This window comes from Pan paniscus, chromosome 6, assembly GCF_029289425.2.
Source record: "Pan paniscus chromosome 6, NHGRI_mPanPan1-v2.0_pri, whole genome shotgun sequence".
NCBI classification, from domain to species: domain Eukaryota; kingdom Metazoa; phylum Chordata; class Mammalia; order Primates; family Hominidae; genus Pan; species Pan paniscus.
In genome coordinates this window covers 29521016-29543032 of record NC_073255.2, presented here as the reverse complement: position 1 = coordinate 29543032, position 22017 = coordinate 29521016, and the positions used below count along the sequence as shown (strand labels likewise).

Sequence of the window (22017 nt, the reverse complement as noted above, 5' to 3'; positions counted from 1 at the left end):
GAATGTAAATGATGTTGATGGAAGCACCCAACAATGTCATTTGTGTAGAAAGTGTAGAGAGAGAAGTGGATTCACTGCCAGGCCTGAAGGACCCTAATATTTACATTTCAGCTGATACTGAGACTTCTAAATGAGTTTGAAACAACTAAAATATCTTTGATCACAGATATGTAAACAGGCCACAATTCAACTTGAAAGCAATTCTTGCCTATTATAGCCATTAGCAATCTGATTTGTTAAAAAAAAAAAAAAAACAAACCCTGTTAACAATAACGGAGTATGCCATACAGATGAAACAGGAATAAAGATTCTCTCTCTGGCTATAGAGTGGTCTCTAGGATATACTGGTATTGGAAAAATGCAGGCACATTTTGTACATAAGGTATGATTTATGTATAAAATGGGGGGGAGGAGGAGACACAGGCACACGTGCTTATACTGGAAACTAATATGGTAAAATGGCTACCAATAATGGCAGCCTATGTGGGTGGGAGGAAACAAAGTGGAGAGGGCACAGAAAAGCTGGATTCGTTTTAAGATTTATGTTGGAGCAATGAAAATGTTGTATAGAATTATACAACAAAATTTAAATTCAAATTAAAGCCATTCTTAAAAATCAGAAGCAAAATAAAACAAATAAACCTGGTGTTTCAAGTTGGTGGTTTAACCACACAGCAAGGAATTATTTCAGTGGCTTTAAAAGAAGATAATATCTAGTGGGTTATAAGTGGGAGGTGTACAATAAGAACACATGGACACATGGTGGGATTAACACACATTGGGGCCTGTCAGGGTGGGAGCACGAGGAAGAGAGAGCATCAGGAAGAATAGCTAATGGATGTTGGGCTAAATACCTAGATGATGGGTTGATCTGTGCGGCAAACCACCATGGCACACATTCACCTATGTAACAAACCCGCACATCCTGTACATGCATCCCGGAACTTAAAACAAAAGTTGAAGGAAAAAAAAATCTAGTGGGATATATCCTAAGAACAATAAAAGCCTGGAACTTAAAACTTTTCAATAATCATATTGTTAATACAGATATAACTCAAATTACATATGTGCATGTACTTAGTTTATTTATATTTATATACATGTAAGTTAAGAAATGATGTTATCATCAGGAACCAAGGTTTTCAGGATAAGAGGAAAAAAAGGCAAATATAAAGCCCAAGAAGAATAATGTAAAATTTCATTTGAAGCTATCAAATTGAACTAATGATGTATGTTTTCTAAAAACAAAAAATTTATTTCCTACTTCTGGTTACTGAAAAGGTCTAAAAACAATGTCCAACTAAGTTTAATGTACACCCTTACTGACTGAATTATCTTTAAATGCTATCTCCCACTAAAAGAAACAAGGGCTTCTGGATGGCTGGTTCCAGGTCTGGGCCAGGAAATGTAGAATAATCTGGAACATCTTGTCATATCAGAAAGCAAGGAATTATCAGACATTACTAGAATCATGTTAAAAAGACTCAGAAGCCAAGTTGAATAGGCTCCTACTGCTGAAGACACAACAATTTAAACATTAAAAAAGAATAACTGACCTAAATACACAGAGAGGAGGTACTTCAAGTGACTTTAAAACATAGTGATCTCCCTGGCCAACATGGTGAAACGCCATCTCTACTAAAAATACAAAAGTTAGCTGGGTGTGGTGGCGCATGCCTGTAGTCCCAGCTACTTGGGAGGCTGAGGCAGGAGAATCGCTTGAACCTGGGAGGCAGAGGTTGCAGTGAGTCGAGACTGCACCACTGCACTCCAGCCTGGCGACAGAAAAAAAAAACAAAAAAACCCCATAGTGATCTGACTGTATATACTTAGTGGGATATACTCTAAAGACAGAAAGACCTAGGTGGGCGGTTGGGGGGACTGTTCACAGTAATGATACTAGTGGTGGTTGTGTTGATATACTTATTCCCAGAATGTTGTGTTTGTACTATAGAATAAAGCAAATGAGCAATTATTTGATATTCTAATTCTAACATTTCCAGTGTTATGAGAAGGGATATTCAGCATAAGAGAAAGGAATTAGACATATAAGATAAAATAAGTTAAATAAAAATCCTGTAATCTTGAATTTGATTGGAAAATATCAGAATAAATTCATGATATATTTTCCTTCAAATATACAAACAGAAAAGCATATATGCTAGCACTGTCCACATAAAAAGGTCTAGCAAGAAGCAGTGATCAACTCTGTGACAATGGGCACTGTTAGTATTATGGTCTTAAAACACCATTTACCCTAAAAGAAACCAGAGTATCTTGGAAAAATGGCTGATTCCTGGCCTAGAACAGAAAATGTACAAGATGAGCCTGGAACATTTGTTCTACCAGATAGCAAGGAAGCTATCCAAGACTATCAGCGTCATGAAAAAAAAAAAGGTCTCAAGGACCAACTAGAATAAGCTCCTATTGGTCAATGATGGGACAATCTTAGCATCAATAAAAATAATCACTGCAACAGAATAAAGCACACCAGATAAGTTTGAACATACGTGCTCATGAAACTAAAAAAACAAAGCCAATCTCAGCTGGTCACCTGTTACCTCTAGAGGCTCTTGGGGAATAAACTCATTATTCTGAAAGCTGACCTACAAAGGACAGTATCAAAGATGTATCCTGCCTTTCCTGTATCAATCGTACCTCAGAATAATCAACTACTTGATGAGGAAAAGTTCTTCTTAAGAATTCTAGTTTATAAATGTAGAAGGAATGACAAATTTAGAATACTACCACCTTGCCATCCCTAAAAATATAATTTATCCAAGGCAAAGATCAATAAAGTTTGCTAAAACCAGTAGGTAAAGAGTTACTGAGGAACTTTATAGATCAGGCTAACAACTTCTGACCCCACTGATTAATCTTATGACAAAAAGCCTGACATATGCCTCATGATGTTAATAAAACAAGTACCACCTATGAATTATTCTTGCAAAAACCAACCAACCAAAAACCTGAATAACCTGAATCTGTGTCTGACCAACCTCTAGATCAACCTATCAGTTTACAGGAAATAGAAGGGATAGAGGAAAATGATACAATGGGGACAGAATGGGTAAAATCCAGACTATGGAACATGCTGTAGGATAAGTGACTTATTATTATTATTATTATTATTTTAACAACTCAAGTACAATGTGAAAAGAGAGGGAAGGGAGGGTGGCAGTGAGAATTTACAGATTTAAAGGGATGTCTGCTTCTAGCCAAGGTGGAATAACAGGCACCAGACTAACTCTCCCACCTAACAATTAATTTATGGACAAAATGTATCAAACAACACTTTTTAAGACACTATACATCAAGGTATTAAAAACAGATCATAGAAAGACAGAAAACAAATGAAGTGAGTCTTATGATTACCCCAGCTTCCTGGCTTGAAAGAGTTTCTGGGCAGTAGGATGGGGAGAGTGAGCCCAAAGGAGCCTACAGGACTCTTGAGTTGAGGACAGAGCTGAGTCCAGGGAGACCCAGGTGGCAAGAGTTTGCAGGACGGAATGCCAGAGGGGAAGAGCAGCACAGACAGACTTTGGAGACTTGTAGAAGGTCCCCTTCCAGCATTCGGCTGAAGTACCAACCTGCACATTGGTACAACGACCTGAAGCTGAGAAAGAACCACCAGAAAGGATTAGAGGTACCCAGGAATGGTACCTATTCCCCCTTAGCCAGAACAGAAAACCTCATGACTCACAAGCCCTGTGGTAGGAGTACCAAATGGGTCTTGCCTTATTTGTGGGGATTAACTGGCCCTAAAATGAGAACTGCTTGGGTCTTACCTAACACATTTAAAAAGTGAGACCTGAAAAAAAAAAAACTATTTCCAAATAACTGCATCCTAGAACAAAGCTCACAATGTCTGGCATCCAAAGAAAGTTACCAGGATTGCAAAGAAGCAGGAAGATATACCCATAATAAAGAGAAAAATCATTCAATCAAAACCAATCCAGAACTGACTCAAATGTTAGAATCTGCAAAGACATTAAACACTATGTTTCATACATTCAGAAAGTAGAGACATGGATCAACTTGAAAAAGAACAAAGAAAACTAATACTACCTGATTTCATGGCATATAATCAAGTACAGTGAGGGGAAAAGGTGACAGTGGTAGGGGGAAGGGTGTGGGGAGGAGGTTACAAAGGAGCACAGGGGAATGTGTGGAGATGATGGACATGTTCATTATTTTGGTTGTAATGGCTTTCATGAGTACAAATATGTGGCCAAACTGATCAAGCTGTACATGTTAGGTAGGCACAGCTTATTATGTGTCAATTATACCTCAATTAAGCTGGCAAAAGATTTAGGTGACAATGAGTAAATTCAATGTGTTGATCTTGTTTGAATCCTGATTTGAACAAATCAACAGTAAAAAATAATAATAATAATAATAATCTTGGAGAAACTCAAATATAGACTGCATGTAGACGATAGTAAGATACTGCTTATTAATTTTTGTTGTATTAATGGTATGTTTTAAATGTCTTTATCTCTTAGATATAAATACTGAAGTATTTACGGATGACATGATATCAAAGATTTGCTTCAAAATAATTCAAGGTGAGGAGGAAGTGGGGAGGGGTCTAATTAAAACAAGAAATTGCCATGATTATTGAAGCTAGGCGATCGGCATAGGGACTCATTTTTTCCCTCTTTTGTATATATTTTTGACTTTCCATTAAGTAAAAAAGGAGACAGGAAAAAAAGGAAAAAACATGTAATAGAAACTAAACATCAGAACACCCCACTTTACCAATGATAAACCATATAATAAACATGCCTGTTAATGATCTCGGAGCCCAGTTACCCCACTAGTAAAATGAAGGCGTTCAATTAATACGCATATTTTAATATTGGTCCATTTCATTTCACAAAGGGGAACTAAACTTTTGATTTAAAATAAAGTGTACAATGATTTTCAAGTAAAAGAAGACTGTTCCAGATCCTAACTACATCTAATTAATTTTCATTCTGTAGCACCTTATATAGCATGTTTATTTCATAAGCATAATTAGCTAAGAGTTGGCCAGGCACATTGGCTCACGCCTGTAGTTCCAGCACTTTGGGAGGCCGAGGTGGGCAGATTGCCTGAGGTCAGGAGTTCGAGACCAGTCTGGCCAACATGGTGAAACCCCGTCTCTACTAAAAATACAAAAATTAGCCAGGCCTGGTGGCGCATGCCTGTAATCCCAGCTACTTGGGAGGCTGAGGCAGGAGAATCGCTTGAACCCGGGACGGGGAGGTTGCAACGAGCTGAGATCGCATCAATGCACTCCAGCCTGGGTGACAAAGCAAAACTCTGCCTCAAAAATAAATAAATAAAAATAAATTAGATAACAGTTAAACATGCTCAAAAGAAAAGGAAAGATTTTAGAAGGAAAATCGTATGGTTAGCTCACGGTCAGAAGCTTGGTAGTGATTCCTGCATCCACCACAGCCTTGTGCATGGCACGTAACGTCTCTAGCTCCGGAGCCGCAATAAATACCACATAGGGCATAAACTCTGATGTCCTCAATACTTTCAGTGCCTGTGTAAAAGAATAATTATAAGCCAATTTATACAATATTAGAACTAGAATTCTGCTACCCTTTAGTATATATCAAAGGCTGTTTGCACTTGTTCTATGAATTAAAGGACATAACTTAATACCTATCCCTGTTCTGTCCTTCTCATTCCATATAGTACTTTCTTAAAACAGTGATCCATTTATTTTGTTTTGAACTCAGTCTGTTCCTCTTGAACAAAGTATAAAACAATGATCCAAAAATCATCAAGAGTGATGTAAACTCTTTTTTATGTTAATTGTAGAATTCTGTTAATACTGAAAAAGTAGAAATAACCTCAATGTTGATTAATTGGAGAGTGGTTAAATGAACATATATTCATACTATATAGCAATTTCTATAAAGAAAAAAAGCTCTACAGTAACTACCATAAAAAGATCTCCAAGGAATAGTACTATTTAATAAAACCCCTGAAGAATCTCTATAGAATTTTTCCATTTATGTAAAAAGAAACAACAAAAACAGAAAACCCATTACCTTATATATATTTGTATTTAAGGCATAGTGAAATGACTAGAAAGAGACATAAGAAACTATTAACAATTTTTATCTCTGAGTAGGGACATGAGGTTGGGCTGAGTGTAGCGGAGTGGGAAGGGGTAGGTGACAGAGAAATATAGAGTGACAATAAAATGGAATAGTGTAGAGGTGTGCATGTGTGTCAGGTAGGAGGGGGAGTGACTTTAATTTTTTATTCTTTATATTGCAGACTTGAGTTTTAAACTTAACATTTCTTAACACAAGCACTTATGCATTACTTGAACAGGTAAATAAATACATACTAAACTTCTACTGTAGATCTAATCACACAGTTTCTATTGCCACCCAAGCCTCTGTTGGCTAATTGTTCAGAGATTTATTTAACTAGCTATGTATACATAATAACATTCTCTATCACCCAAAGGTAACGGAGGGAGTCACCTTTCCACCCTGACAAAACAAACAACCCCAACCCAACAACCCCGACACACATGAAAAAAACTCCACAGAAAATAAAATATAAAACAGCTTTGGAATCCAAGCAGCTTACTTGTGGGTTGACATCCAGAATGCAAGTCCGTCCAGTTTGGACAACCTCAAGAATAGAATCAATTTTGGTTCCATAGAGATTTCCTTCATATTCCCCATGTTCCAAATACTTTCCAGCTTTAATATCTGCTTCCATCTCAGATCGTGACACAAACTTATATGCCTGGCCATCTTTTTCATCTTCCCTTGGTTTCCGTGAAGTAACTAAATAAAATAGTGTTGAGATTTTTGTACAAAGAAATTGTAGGGCATAAAAAATAGACTAAAATACATAGGGTGGCTTAACATTTTTCCACTGGGTGCAGCAAACTGTAGGCTATGACCAGATCTGATCTGCTTCTTATTTTTGTAAATAAAGTTTTATTGGACCACAGCCATACTCATTTGTTTATGTATCATACATGGTTTCTTTCCCATTAAAATGCTGGTAGTAATTGTGACAGACTGTATGGACTGCGAAGCCTAAAACTTTACCACGTGGCCCTTTAATAGAAAAGTTTCTTGATACCTTAGGGGAATATTTTAAGAGGTAGTCCCCCAAATAATTTGTATCCAAAAATATGCTTCTTAAAATCACTTTGAAACTCAAAATATATTTACCTAGCAGCAGAGCCTTCAATGAAGTTCTTAATTATGGTAAGTGTTTGAGGCATGTTGTGAGTGAGTATCTTTTCAACTGACCAGCACTCTCCTTCTCCTTAGGAATCTATTACATCTTTTCTTTCCAGATTAACACTTCCTAACTACCCCACAACGTGAGCAAGCAAAGTTCACCTATTCTTAGTTGTAATACCAATTTTGTAAAGTGCAGTTTTACCCACAAATTATCTATCTTTTATCTTACCTCAAAACCAATGCTTTTAGCTTCCTGTTTATTGATATTCCCAAATGTTAACTGTTCTATTTTACACTTCAGTGGTAGAGCTAGCCCCCTCATTATTATTATGGTCTATTAACCTCCTCTCCTCTGACCTGACATATTATTTCTGGGAAAATGAGATTGAATAGCTCAAGTCAAAATTTAGAAGTAGGAGATCCTTTTGTCTGATATTTTACAGCTTTGAATACTTTCAGAGACATACAACCCTTTGCAAGTTGGTCTGTGCTAGGAACGGTTATTACCATTTTTTAAACTGTTGCAAATGTGTACTCTCTGACAACTTTGTTAACAACAGCTTTGAAGAAGAAAAGTAATTTTTGAGCGTGTTATTTCAAGCTTAGCCTTACTCTGGGCTTTGCTGGATCGGATATAAGAAGTATCCTGTTTCTATTAGCTAAGTAGTTGGAGAATAACTGATGGAATTATTAACTACACCAAACTAAACTAAGAAAGTAATCCGAATAAAAAGATGACAGTGTTTTGACTATTTCTAATAAGCCTAAGACATAGAAAACTTTTATAAGAACAAAATGAACTTCAAACTCATGCTCAAAAATAAGGGTCAAATGAGATCATTATGTATAATAGGACTCCTGTTTTCCCCTTGTTTTCTGGCTCAACCTTGAGAGTGGTCGTCTTAGACTACTGTGAAGAGAATTTATAAAGTATCTTTGAGAATCTTCAAGATGCTATGATGGCTTTTCATATTTAAAACTGTGTGATCTTTAAGGTTTCTGGAATTAGTCACCAAAGGTGTGTATAATAAAACTTCTCAATAAATGTAATCCAGCATATAAACAGAACCAAAGACAAAAACCACATGATTATCTCAATAGATGCAGAAAAGGCCTTTGACAAAATTCAACAGCCCTTCATGCTAAAAACTCTCAATAAATTAGGTATTGATGGGACGTATCTCAAAATAATAAGAGCTATCTATGACAAACCCACAGCAAATATCATACTGAATGGGCAAAAACTGGAAGCATTCCCTTTGAAAACTGGCACAAGACAGGGATGCCCTCTCTCACCACTCCTATTCAACATAGTGTTGGAAGTTCTGGCCAGGGCAATTAGGCAGGAGAAGGAAATAAAGGGTATTCAATTAGCAAAAGAGGAAGTCAAATGGTCACTGTTTGCAGACGACATGACTGTATATCTAGAAAACCCCACTGTCTCAGCCCAAAATCTCCTTAAGCTGATAAGCAACTTCAGCAAAGTCTCAGGATACAAAATCAATGTACAAAAATCACAAGCATTCTTATACACCAACAACAGACAGAGAGCCAAATCATGAGTGAACTCCCATTCACAATTGCTTCAAAGAGAATAAAATACCTAGGAATCCAACTTACAAGGGATGTGAAGGACCTCTTCAAGGAGAACTACAAACCACTGCTCAAGGAAATAAAAGAGGATACAAACAAATGCAAGAACATTCCATGCTCATGGGTAGGAAGAATCAATATCGTGAAAATGGCCATACTGCCCAAGGTAATTTACAGATTCAATGCCATCCCCATCAAGCTACCAATGCCTTTCTTCACAGAATTCGAAAAAACTACTTTAAAATTCATATGGAACCAAAAGAGAGCCTGCATCACCAAGTCAATCCTAAGCCAAAAGAACAAAGCTGGAGGCATCACGCTACCTGACTTCAAACTATACTACAAGGCTACAGTAACCAAAACAGCATGGTACTGGTACCAAAAGAGAGATATAGATCAATGGAACAGAACAGAGCCCTCAGAAATAACGCTGCATATCTACAACTATCTGATCTTTGACAAACCTGAGAAAAACAAGCAATGGGGAAAGGATTCCCTATTTAATAAATGGTGCTGGGACCACTGGGAGCCATATGTAGAAAGCTGAAACTGGATCCCTTCCTTACACCTGATACAAAAATCAATTCAAGATGGATTAAAGACTTAAACGTTAGACCTAAAACCATAAAAACCCTAGAAGAAAACCTAGGCATTACCATTCAGGACATAGGCATGGGCAAGGACTTCATGTCTAAAACACCAAAAGCAATGGCAACAAAAGACAAAATTGACAAATGGGATCTAATTAAACTAAAGAGCTTCTGCACAGCAAAAGAAACTACCATCAGAGTGAACAGGCAACCTACAAAATGGGAGAAAATTTTCCCAACCCACTCATCTGACAAAGGGCTAATATCCAGAATCTACAATGAACTCAAACAAATTTACAAGAAAAAAACAAACAACCCCATCAAAAAGTGGGCAAAGGACATGGACAGACACTTCTCAAAAGAAGACATTTATGCAGCCAAAAAACACATGAAAAAATGCTCACCATCACTGGCCATCAGAGAAATGCAAATCAAAACCACAATGAGATACCATCTCACACCAGTTAGAATGGCAATCATGAAAAAGTCAGGAAACAACAGGTGCTGGACAGGATGTGGAGAAATAGGAACACTTTTACACTGTTGGTGGGAATGTAAACTAGTTCAACCATTGTGGAAGTCAGTGTGGCGATTCCTCAGGGATCTAGAACTAGAAATACCATTTGACCCAGCCATCCCATTACTGGGTATATACCCAAAGGACTATAAATCATGCTGCTATAAAGACACATGCACACGTATGTTTATTGCGGCATTATTCACAATAGCAAAGACTTGGAACCAACCCAAATGTCCAACAATGATAGACTGGATTAAGAAAATGTGGCACATATACACCATGGAATACTATGCAGCCATAAAAAATGATGAGTTCATGTCCTTTGTAGGGACATGGATGAAATTGGAAATCATTCTCAGTAAACTATCTCAAGAACAAAAAACCAAACACCGCATATTCTCACTCACAGGTGGGAACTGAACAATGAGAACACATGGACACAGGAAGGGGGAACATCACACTCTGGGGACTGTTGTGGGGTGGGGGGAGCGGGGAGGGATAGCATTGGGAGATATACCTAATGCTAGATGACGAGTTAATGCGTGCAGCGCACCACCATGGCACATGTATACATATGTAACTAACCTGCACATTGTGCACATGTACCCTAAAACTTAAAGTATAATAATAAGAGAAAAAAAAAAAACCTTAAAAAAATAAAAAAATAAAAAAACTTCTAAGGCAACTTGTAACTCCCCAAATAAATGCATAATAGGACTTGGTTCAACATTGTGAACATTAATTTTAAAAATTAATGTTTTTTCGGTGAAGTCCTACAGTGAAACCATATAGGGGAACGCGCTGCTTGAAATAAATATGTATATGCACATGTATTACCTCTACCTCCATGCTGAGGGAATCTTAATTCTTAGAGAAATGTTCTTTAGTTTACAAGTGAATTTTAACTACAATCTTATTCTCTACTAACACTTCAAAAAACAATCTACGTTGCCACATATTTAAACTGCTTTCCATTTCTAGAACAGAGAAATTAGAACATGAAGGTTTGACTACAACTGATTCCTTAGACTTCTATACTGAGCAACTACATAATGTGATTTTTTAGAAGTAATTTTTTATGATAGGCAAAATTCTCAATTTTAGCTGCTCTTCAAATAATGAAGAAACAATCAACAAAGTAATACTTCATTTGTTAACTAAGCTCAAGATGTCAAGATGTCAATGTTAAATTGAAAACAGGATGCATAACATAGCCCATCTCCCTAAAATAACAATGTTTTTCTATTTTATCTTAGGATCATTTTGTAATATATAAAGAAAGTTAAATCACCTTAATTTTATAACAGAAAATTTTAGAAATTCAAAAATATATGGAAAATAAGCAATATACTCCCAAATAACCAATGGATCAAACAAGCAATCACAAGTGAAAGAAAATACTTTGAGAGGAGATGGTGCTGTTGAAGAGCACAGTTACAGACAGAGCTGACCAGGCTCTTCCAGAGTGCCAGTTGTCCAGCAGCATGTTCATTACCCTGAAGATGTATGATGGTTGAACTAAACCCATTCATTCTAAGAAAAGGTTCTGTGGAGGGCTTTAAGCCCTTGATAATTGTCTTAAAAGCTACTGATGGGAAAAAGATCAGCACTGTGGTGAGCACTGAAGAGCTGAATCATATGGCTAATTCAAACATATTAAGAGCTAACATGGATGGGCTGAAGAATAGGGACAAAATGAGTAAGAGTAAGCAGCACAGTGAAGGGCACTACATTTCTTGCTTTCCCCAACTAATGGATGAATTGCTATTTCTTCTTCGGTTTTTACTTTTGGTCACAAAGATGGGTTCCCGTTCTGCCATATTAACTGTACTCATGTAAGGTTTAGGGTCATTGTGGAGGGAAGAAGGGTTGGAACAGCACAGTTGTTGTAAGAAGCCAGTTTATTATTTTAGATCTGGCTAATTGGTCTGTGTTGCATAGTTGCATATTCAGGATTACAATTTTAAAGTCTCTGTAGCCATCTACAGAGACATGTATCATTGAACCTATTTTTATATATATATATATATATATAAATATATATATATAAATATATATATATTTAAATATATATATAAATATATATATAAATATATATATTTAAATATATATAAATATATATATTTAAATATATATAAATATATATATTTAAATATATATATATAAATATATATATAAATATATATATAAATATATATATATAAATATATATATAAATATATATATATAAATATATATATAAATATATATATATAAATATATATATATATAAAACCCACTCAAAAGTATTTTGAGATGAATGAAAACAAAAACACAGCATATCAAGAACTTTAAGATGCAACTAAGTGCTTAGAGGGAAATTTATAGCTGTGAATGCCTATGTTAAAAAGGATCTCAAATCAATAATCTAATTTCCTATCTAAAAAAACAGAGAGTAAAATAAACCCAAAGTACAAGTAGAAAGAAAATAATAAAGATTATAGCAAAAATTAGAAAGTAGAAAAAATACAGAAAATCAGCAAAGGCAAAATTTGGTTGTCCGAAAAGATCAACAAATTGACAAATCTTTACATAGACTAAGAATAAAAGAGGGAAGACTGAAATTTCTAAAATCAGAAATGAAAGAAAAAACATTTCTATGAACCCTGCAGAAATCCTGAAACTGATTTAAAAAAAAAAATCCAAGTTGACCTATAACAAGGAAAGAGACTGAACTAATAATCAAAACTTCCCACAAAGAAAAGCCCAGGGTCAAATGGCTTCATGGGTGAATTTCATCAAACATTGAAAGAATTATAATTAATCCTTCACATACTCTTCCCAAACAATGAAAGAGGAAAGAATACTTCACAACTCATTCTATGTGCCCTGAATTACCATATCAAAGCTAGACAATGACATCGCAAGTAATGAGAAGTATAGACCAATATCCCTTATAAATATAGATGCAAAAATCCTTACAAAGTACAAGCAACTGAATCTAGAAGTATACAAAAAAAGACGGCACATCATAACCAAATGGAATTTACCACAAAAAGACAAGGTTGGTTCAATATATAAAAATCAATGAATGCAATACATCTTATCAATAGAAGACAATAAAAAACAAAAATCATATCAACCATTAACAAAGAAAAAGCATTTGGCAAGATCTAGTACCCTTTCTTGGTAAAAAGCCAACAAAGTAGGAACAGAAGGGAACTTCTCCAATCTGATGAAAGGCATCTATGAAAAACCCACAGCTAAAATGGAAAGATTGAATGCTTTCTCCTTTCTCCTTAAGATCATGAACAAGACAAGGATGTTCACTTTTGCCACTTCTATTACACTATTACACATTACACTGCAGGTTCTAGTTGAGGCAAGTAGACAAGACAACGACATAAACAGCACCCAGATTGGAAAGAAACAAGTAAAACGATCTCTATTTGCAGATGACATGATTTTGTATATAGAAAATCCTGAGGAACCCACACAAAAAAATCATCATTAGAATCAATGAGGTCAATAAGGCTAAAAGACAAAGCCAACACACAAAAATCAGTTTATTTCTATACACTAGCAAGGAACAATCCAAAAAGGAAATTAAGAAAATACTTTTTGCTACAGAATAAAAAAGAAAAAAATACTCAGGAATAAATGTGACAAAAGCAGCATAATATTTGTACAATGAAAACCATAAACAGCATTAAAATGAAAACCTAAATAAACGGAGAGACATCTATGCTCATAGACTGGAAGAATTAATACTGTTAATATAGCACCTGTAATCCCAGCACTTTGGGAGGCTAAGGCAGGCAGATCACCTGAGGTCAGGAGTTCGAAACCAGCCTGGCCAACATGGTGAAAGCAAGTCTCTACTAAAAATACAAAAAAAATTAGCCAGGCAGGATGGTGGGTGCCTGTAATCCCAGCTACTGGGGAGGCTGAGGCAGGAGAATGGCTTGAATCCAGGAGGTGGAGGCTGCAGTGAGCCGAGATCATGCCATTGCACTCCAGCCTGGGCAACAGAGCAAGACTCCATCTCAACAAAACAAAACAAAACAAAACAGATGGCAGTAGTCCTCAAGGCCAAGTTACTGGCATTTTTATATAAATTATAAGATAAGCTTCCAATTGCTGCAGAAAAGGTAGCTAGAATTCAATATAATCCCTCTTAAAATTCTAGCTACCTTTTCTGCAGAAACTGGAAGCTTATCTTATAATTTATATAGAAATGTCAGGAACCCAGAAGAGCCAAAACAAGCTGAAAAAGAAAGAACAAGTTGGGTTCACAATTCCTGGTTTTGAAACTTAATACAAATATACAGTAATCGAGACAATGTGGGACTGGCATAAGGACAGACATCTAAGTTAATGGAACAGAACTGAGGGTTTATAAATAAATCTTGACATTTACAATCAATTGATTTTCAAAAAGGGTGGCAAGACAATCCACTGGAGGAAAGAACTATTCTTTTTGACAAATTGTGTTGTGACAACTGGATAAGTGCAAGCAAAAGAATAAAGTTGGAACCCCCTCCTCACATTTGACACAAAAATGAACACAAAATTGATCATATAATCTGCATGTAAGAGTCAGTAGTATAAACTCTTAAAATAAAATACAGGAGTAAAATTTTGTGGCCTTGGGTTAGGGAAAGCCTTGATATGGTACCATATTTGATACGATATGAAAAGCATGAGCAACAAAAGATATATAAATTTGGACTTCATCAAAATGAAAAACTTTTGTATATCAAAGGACACCATCAAAAACACGAGAAGTCAACAAAGAATGAAAGAAAATATTAATATGTGCAAATCATATATCTAACAAGGAACCTGTACCCAGAAGATAATATGACCTCCTCTTACAGCTTAAGAAAAGGACAAATAACCTAACTGAAAAATGGGCAACCAGTTTGAACAGACATTCCTCCAAAGAAAATATATAAATGGCAAATATGTACATGAAAAGTTGTTTGACATGATCAGACATTAGGGAAATGCAAATGAGAACCAAAATGAGATACAACTTTACACCCACTAGGATGACTACAATCAAAAAGCCAGATGACAAATGTTGGTGAGGATGTAGAGAAACTGGAAACTTCATATGCTGCTGGGATTGTGAAGGGTATATACACAGCTGCTGTGGAAAACAGTGTGGAAGTTCTTCTAAAGGCTAAACATACAGTCATCATATAACCTACAAATTCCATTCCAAGGTATATACCCAAGAGAAACAGGCATATGTCCACACAAATACCTGTATACAAATGCTGAGTGTAGCATTATTCACAATAGCTAAAAATAAACAGTCCAAATGTCCATCAAGTGATGAATATATAAATAAAATGTGGTATAGCCATATAATAATCACTTAGCAAGGAAAAGAAAATAAGTACTGATAAATGCTACAACGCAGATGAGATCTGACATGTTAAGAAGCCAGTCACAAAATACCACATATTGTATAACTCCAGTATATAAAATGTCCAAAATAAGCAAATCTATTTTGACAGAAAGATTCATGATTGCTCCTGGCAGCAGGGGGTGAGGAAGTTGGTGGGAAATGGGTACAGAGATTCTTTTGGCGATGATGAAGACGTTGTAACAGCTTTTGAATTTTACAATCCAGAATTCTATTCTCTGCTAATTAGTCAAATAAAGGGCAGAAAATATACATTTTAAAACACAAAGATGCAGACATTACATTCCACATACAAGAGGATGTACCCCAGCAAAACAAGGTGATAAACCAAGAAAGAGAAAGAATGGGATCCAGGAACAACAGCTTCAACCCAGGATAACAACAAAGGGAACTACTCCAGTGTTAACAGCTGGGCAGCCAGAGAGACAGCATGTAGTCCTCATTGAAGCAGAAAGACAGAGGGTTCTGAGACAGAGGTCTCCAGGAAAAAAAAAAGAACCTGACTTACTGGATAAACAAGTCTTTAGCTTAAAAAACAACAAAAAACTGTATACACATATATATAAAATCAGGTAGTATAAAGAAAAACAGAACTCCAGAGATTCCTGGGTCACAGAAGGGGAAAGGGCTGTTCAAGAAAGTGAAGTTGAACTAACTGAAAATACAGCTATCTTTATATTGGAAGGACAGTCAGGAAGTCAACAGATAAGGCCTAAACTGCATAAAGCAGGAAACAGCAGACTAAAGACGTTATTAAGAAATATGGAACACAACCAAAAGAAATAGCAAAAACAATGAAAAGTGACTGTTTTTCATAAGTGAGGCAGGGGAAGAGAAGGGGTTATTTTTTTCCCCATTGTATGTCTTTAAGAACTACTTGCTAAAAATATTGGGCACATATGAATTTGATAAAAGCGAAAAACTTTTTACTTCACAAGTGCAGCTTTAACATACGTTGATTACAGTGAAGTTTTTGTTCTGTTAACCACTTTAGTAGGATTTGTCTAAATTTAGTGATTTACAATGCCTGCAGTAGAATCAGAAGATTTACACTGAAGGGATTATAAGTAGCACAGGGGGGCAATGACAAGGCTATTTCCCTAACTTTTAAGAATTTTAGCAATAAGAGTACTCACTGAGAATTAAACCCAAAATATACTGGACAAAACCAGGGAAACTCTAAAATTCAATTAAAAGAGATGGGGTTAAAGTTAGCCTAGGATTTGACTCAAAATAGCTTAAAGGCATTAATACACCTAAAGGAATGCCATGTTAAAAGGGGGCTTGGTCAGAAATAGAAGCACAGCAAAGGGAATGAAAGCAATGTTAGCTTATCTCCTGCTTTCTTCGAGGGAGAGAACATCTAAGTTCACAAGTAAAGATTCACGTATTTCAAAAACAAAGACAAATGTTTATTAGTCCCTACAGTCAGAGACAAATGTGTATTAGTCATTACAGTAAATCACTAACATCATCCAATTCCTTGATCTAATTCCATTCTCATCAAGCATACTTCTGACATGATTATTTAACTTTCTATGTAAATATGCAAATAGAGAAATGAATGCAAAGACCATAAAATGAGTGCTTGGTTCACTTAATGGTTATACTTCTCATCAGTACTATTTTATTCTGTACATCAGACTCTGTAACCTTAATGAATGCTGCCTGCAGTAAAAGATGAATCACTCTTATGTGCTATCAAAAATCAGGTTTATGACCTTGCACGACTGAGAGCTACAAGCCAGGCCACGTAAGTTCACACAGCTGTTGCCACACTGGGTATGTCCAAGGGTCAGAAGCTTTCCCCTTTTCTTTACACTAAAATGGCTGAAAAATCCAACTTTTTAGATAGACATCAGTACAAGAAAATCCTAAATGCCTATCTTGCCACGAGTCTTAAATGTAGGCATTTAATTCTAACATTTCTGAACTGAATAGTTTAGAGAAGCACTTGCCACCAGACAGCAAGCCAACAGCACTGCAGCACTATTTCAAGACAGCTATAGAATTACTAAATTTTTCAATGTCTTTTACTTGTTCACTTTCACTGCATAAAGAAAACTTATTTGGGAATAACAATAACTAATGATAATAATCCCCCTTTCCTCCATATGCCCATACTCTTTCCTGCCAATTGCATAGCAAGGAAAACGCAGAAAACTTACATGGCACCGTAGTTCCAAATCTAGTGGGATTCAATACTATGAACCTGTTTTTCAAGCTTCTTCGGCCTACACCTTGAGCTCCTATCAATACTAATGTTTTTCTCTGGAAGGGAGGCATTTTGGCTACCTCCTCATATATCTGGATTTCATGACGATCAAATTCTAAATGAAAAAGGAAATGGGAATACAAAGTCAACTTTTATATACATGAAAGAAATCTCTGCAATTCTGTCTAGTAATGGCTTAGCTGTCTTGACAGTTAAATATCACTTGACTTGTACCCACTTAGCATAGATTTGTTTTCACAAATTTGGTAAAGTACAATAAATAATAATTATTTTATTATTGTTTTTAAGACCGGGGCTCACTGTCACCCAGGGTAGAGTATAGTGGTGCAATCTTAGCTCACTGTACCCTTGAACTCCTGGGCTCAAGGAAGTCTCCCGAGTAAATGAAACCACAGGCATGAGCCATTATACCCAGCTAATTTTTAATTTTTTTTTGTAGAGATGGGATCTTGCTATGTTGCCCAGGCTGGTCTCAAACTGCTGGCCTCAAATGATCCTCCTGCCTCAGTCTCCCAAAGTGCTGGGATTATAGGCATGAGCCACTGTGCCTGCCCCAGTAAATTATTTTATATCTTGCTTTAAACATCTGGTTCCATCCATTTGCCCTTAAAAATTTGTCTAATCGGGCTGGGCATGGTGGCTCATGCCTGTAATCCCAGCACTTTCGCAGGCCGAGGTGGGCGAATCACGAGGTCAAGAGATTGAGACCATCCTGGCCAACATGGTGAAACCTCGTCTCTACTAAAAAAATACAAAAAATTAGCTAGGCTTGGTGGTGTGCGGCTGTAGTCCCAGCTACTCAGGGGGCTGAGGCAGGGGAATCACTTGAACCCAGGAAGCAGAGACTGCAGTAAGACGAGATTGCGCCACTGCACTCCAGCCTGGTGACAGAGCAAGACTCTGTCTCAAAAAAAAAAAAAAAAAAAATTTATCTAATCAAGCTAGAAAAATTCTATGTTTTATCCTTACTTATCAGAGATTCTATCCACTGAAACTTATTATCAATTTGCCAGTAAAAATCCTTTAATATAAATAATCAAATTACAAACCAGTATATATAGAAAGCATGTAGCAAATACGGAGGACAGGAGTAAACGTAGCGTGGTTGCTTAAGTAAGTTCCACGGAACAAGTGACCTTCCAATTATATAAATGAATAAATATTGTATGGCAAATCTACAATTATCAGTTTGATTAGATTTCAACATACTGACATTTACTGACAACATACATTTAAATATTAAGATTTTGAAATTTACATATAAAATAAATTTTAGATCCAACTGTTTCACTAGAAACATAACCCAAAATTATAATCTTAGTCGATGGGAAAATTACAAATTTTCTATTTTGCAAAAAAGCCTTATGGGCATATATTTTATGAATAATAGGGCCAAAGTGATGATTTGAAATATTATATTACCTGTTATTACTGTAACTCTCAATCTGTAGTAATAACACTCCTTCCTTAGCTTATTATCCTAATAGCAACTCTCTTTGCACAATTTCCCCACAGTAGATTAAACCAATATTAAGAGAAAGCAAGCCTACTTCTTCCTTCTATATTATTTTCTTTTATGGTGTGCTATTTACTTTATTACCAGCATAGAGGTAGCTCTGAAGTCAAGAAAGTACTTTTAAAATTGCCAACTCCTTTGATTAAGCCTCCAGAAATTTCTGATTCATAGAGCCGTTTTTTATTTCTGTCATCCTCTGCAACTGGGAAGAATAAATATAGTAGTTTCCATTCTTTCCCTTCCTTCCTATTTATTTATTTTTAATAGCCAATGAGTAGCCAATCCAGGTCTGGGGTCTTATTTTACATTGTTTTTAAAAATCTTTTCAGCTTTACTGAGGTATAACTGACAAACAGGAATTGTATATAAAGTGTACAACTTGATGTTTTCATGAATGTGTACAATGTGAATGATTACCTCAACCAAGCTATTAAACATATCCATCACCTCATATAGTTACCATTTCTTTCTTTTTAAATATATTTCTTTCTGTATGACTAAAAGATTTAAGACAGAATTCTATTAGATCAGACTAAGATTTATTTGGTTCAGTGCTATTTTTCTAAAAGTATCATGGTCAGTGTTATGGCAGGACACAGTTGCCCTAAACATAACTCTTTTAACATCTTGACAAAGGCATTCTATCCTTTAGAAATGGCACATAAATTACTATTTCAAAATTCTCTGGACAAATAGTTTCAATTATGATACTGCTTCTTGATTAAGACAAACAAAAATCTTAACCAATTTGTTTTGTGTTGTAAACTATACTCACAAAATAAAGCACATGGTAGTATATATAATGTGGGTTTTAAATAATTTATATTATATTGCACCATGTGTTCATATGTCAGCCCCTTGCAACTAGGTACTAATCTGAATTACATTCACTTAAAGCTGTATATTCAGAGTTTATGCCACACTAAATGACATATAGCTACTTCACTTGGACTTCTCAAAAAGTATTTAAAACCTACCTGCATTTCTGGTTGTGAGATACATCATCTTTTTCTTTTTTTTGCTACTTATAGTTCCACAAAAAGGTCCTGAAGGATGATAAAACAAATATAACTTAAGCAGTATATCAGAATATGAAAAAATTGCCCTATAGTATTTTACAGGGGTGGGAGAATTATCTCCCCAATGTTGCATCCTAGGAAGCAAAAGAGGGTGGAGGTGAGTTAAGCCACTGAATTTTGATACTCTACCAGCAGGTGGCAGAACGGGATCAAAAAAGATTACTTATGAGCGAGAGAAAGCAGAGGGAGAGATTCATTCTAGACATATTTTAAATAAATGCATTTGCTTATTCAGACAAAAGAGACAAAGAAAGGTGGTCACAAAGGACTGCTTGTTACTTATTGTGTCGAGCTCATCACCTGAATTGTCCCAGTCTCTTCTAACAAATGCCTTTCTCTTCTCTTCCAGGAACTGGCTTGGAATGAGACCAGCGCTTCCTCCCTCTTTTACATGGCTAGCCTAGAATCAAATTAATGAATTGTACATCTCAGTGACCAAAATTTGAGACCATATTTTATTAAGTAAGACAAGCAGTGGTCAGTCAAAAAAGTCACATTTGCTCTTAGAAACAACCTTGAGATTTAAATCCATAGCATTGTCAGTTAAGATATTTAAACAATTCAGCACTGAGGAATCAACTGGCACCTAAAATTCTTCATATCTGTCATCTGGTAGTGAAATGTGGGGACCAAAATACAAATTAAACTGCTAAAACTTCTTATTTGTGATACTAAGTTAGAAAAGGAAAATGCTATTCTAAATAAGATGTATTAACAGGACATTTTATCTAGCACCATTTAGTAAGATATTTACTGTCAACCTTAATCCTACTATGTTGGTATTTCAGGCCAAACCAAATGAAAAGGAGATACTATGTGGAATATAAAGTGTAGATTTTAATTTATGCTACCAGGAGTCTGAATATCCCAAGAGTTTGTAAATTTAAACTAGGCGAAACTTCACCTAATGTAAAATAGCTAACTTAAAATAAGCTCCAAAGAGAAATATTTTAAAATAGTGGCTGGAGAACTGGCTGTCAGTGGTTTATCTCACAAAGTTAGTATTTCTATCCTTACAACTAGCATAGAAAATCTAGTATAACTTTAAGCAATTAAAATCCTGAAAAACAGAATTAAAGTAACCAACTATCAAAACGCAGGGAGAAACTGAGAGAATGGTGACAGGTTAGAAGAGAAAACTAAGAGATCGTATTCATAGGAAAAAGAAAAAAAAAGGAAAACTGGAATAATTCAATAAAGGAAACAGCCACAGAGAGATTTTTTAAATGAGGGATCTAAAAAAAGTTCAGGGGAAACCTCTTGAAATCATGGATTCTGTTTAATTTACCCATTTCTTAGCTGTCTCAACACATAGTGCACTTATACATAATGTTTTAAGTTAAATTTAAGGACACATAAGTAAGATTGTTCTCATTCTGTGATTTGTTTCTCCTTAGAAGTAGAACTATAATTTAGAGCTAATGTGAGTTACCAACATCTCAGTTAATTTTAGAATTTGGTGCTAAGTCCTGGATCCTTTCCTCTTACTCCTTGTTCTTTAGTAAAACTCTCATTTGCTTTGATAGTTTAAGGCATTTCAGACTTCCTGACTTGTCAGTTTTTCCAGTTCTGAATATTGTGGTTGTTAGCTAACATAAACAATTACAAAAACAGACTTATTACTGCTGCTAGGGGTTTCTGAAAGCTGCATTAGGAGAAGAAAAAAGAATACCATTAAACAGATCTTCTGAAAAAAGGAGGGAAAAATACAGTGATAATACACATCTCTTTCCATATACACAGATTTTAATCCAAAACCAAACAAAACTGATAGAGTGAACCTCCATTTCCCAATATCTGAGAAGAGGGGAGCAAATAGACATTAAGACCTTAAGAAATGATGCTTTACT

The 22017-nt window shown here is 35.6% G+C and overlaps 1 protein-coding gene across 19 annotated transcripts in view; it reads right to left on the bottom strand.

Moving 5' to 3' along the window:
* Window positions 1–22017, bottom strand: part of PALS2 (protein associated with LIN7 2, MAGUK p55 family member) — a 120141-nt gene that overhangs the window by 7781 nt on the left and 90343 nt on the right. For all 19 annotated transcript variants that reach the window (XM_034963817.3, XM_034963816.3, XM_063605648.1 and 16 more), the window contains 5 exons: window positions 20468–20567; window positions 20066–20134; window positions 17505–17666; window positions 6604–6806; window positions 5408–5536 (listed from right to left, as the gene is read on the bottom strand). In XM_034963817.3, coding sequence (XP_034819708.1) covers window positions 5408–5536; window positions 6604–6806; window positions 17505–17666; window positions 20066–20134; window positions 20468–20567 — 663 coding nt within the window. The remainder of the gene's footprint in view (window positions 1–5407; window positions 5537–6603; window positions 6807–17504; window positions 17667–20065; window positions 20135–20467; window positions 20568–22017) is intronic.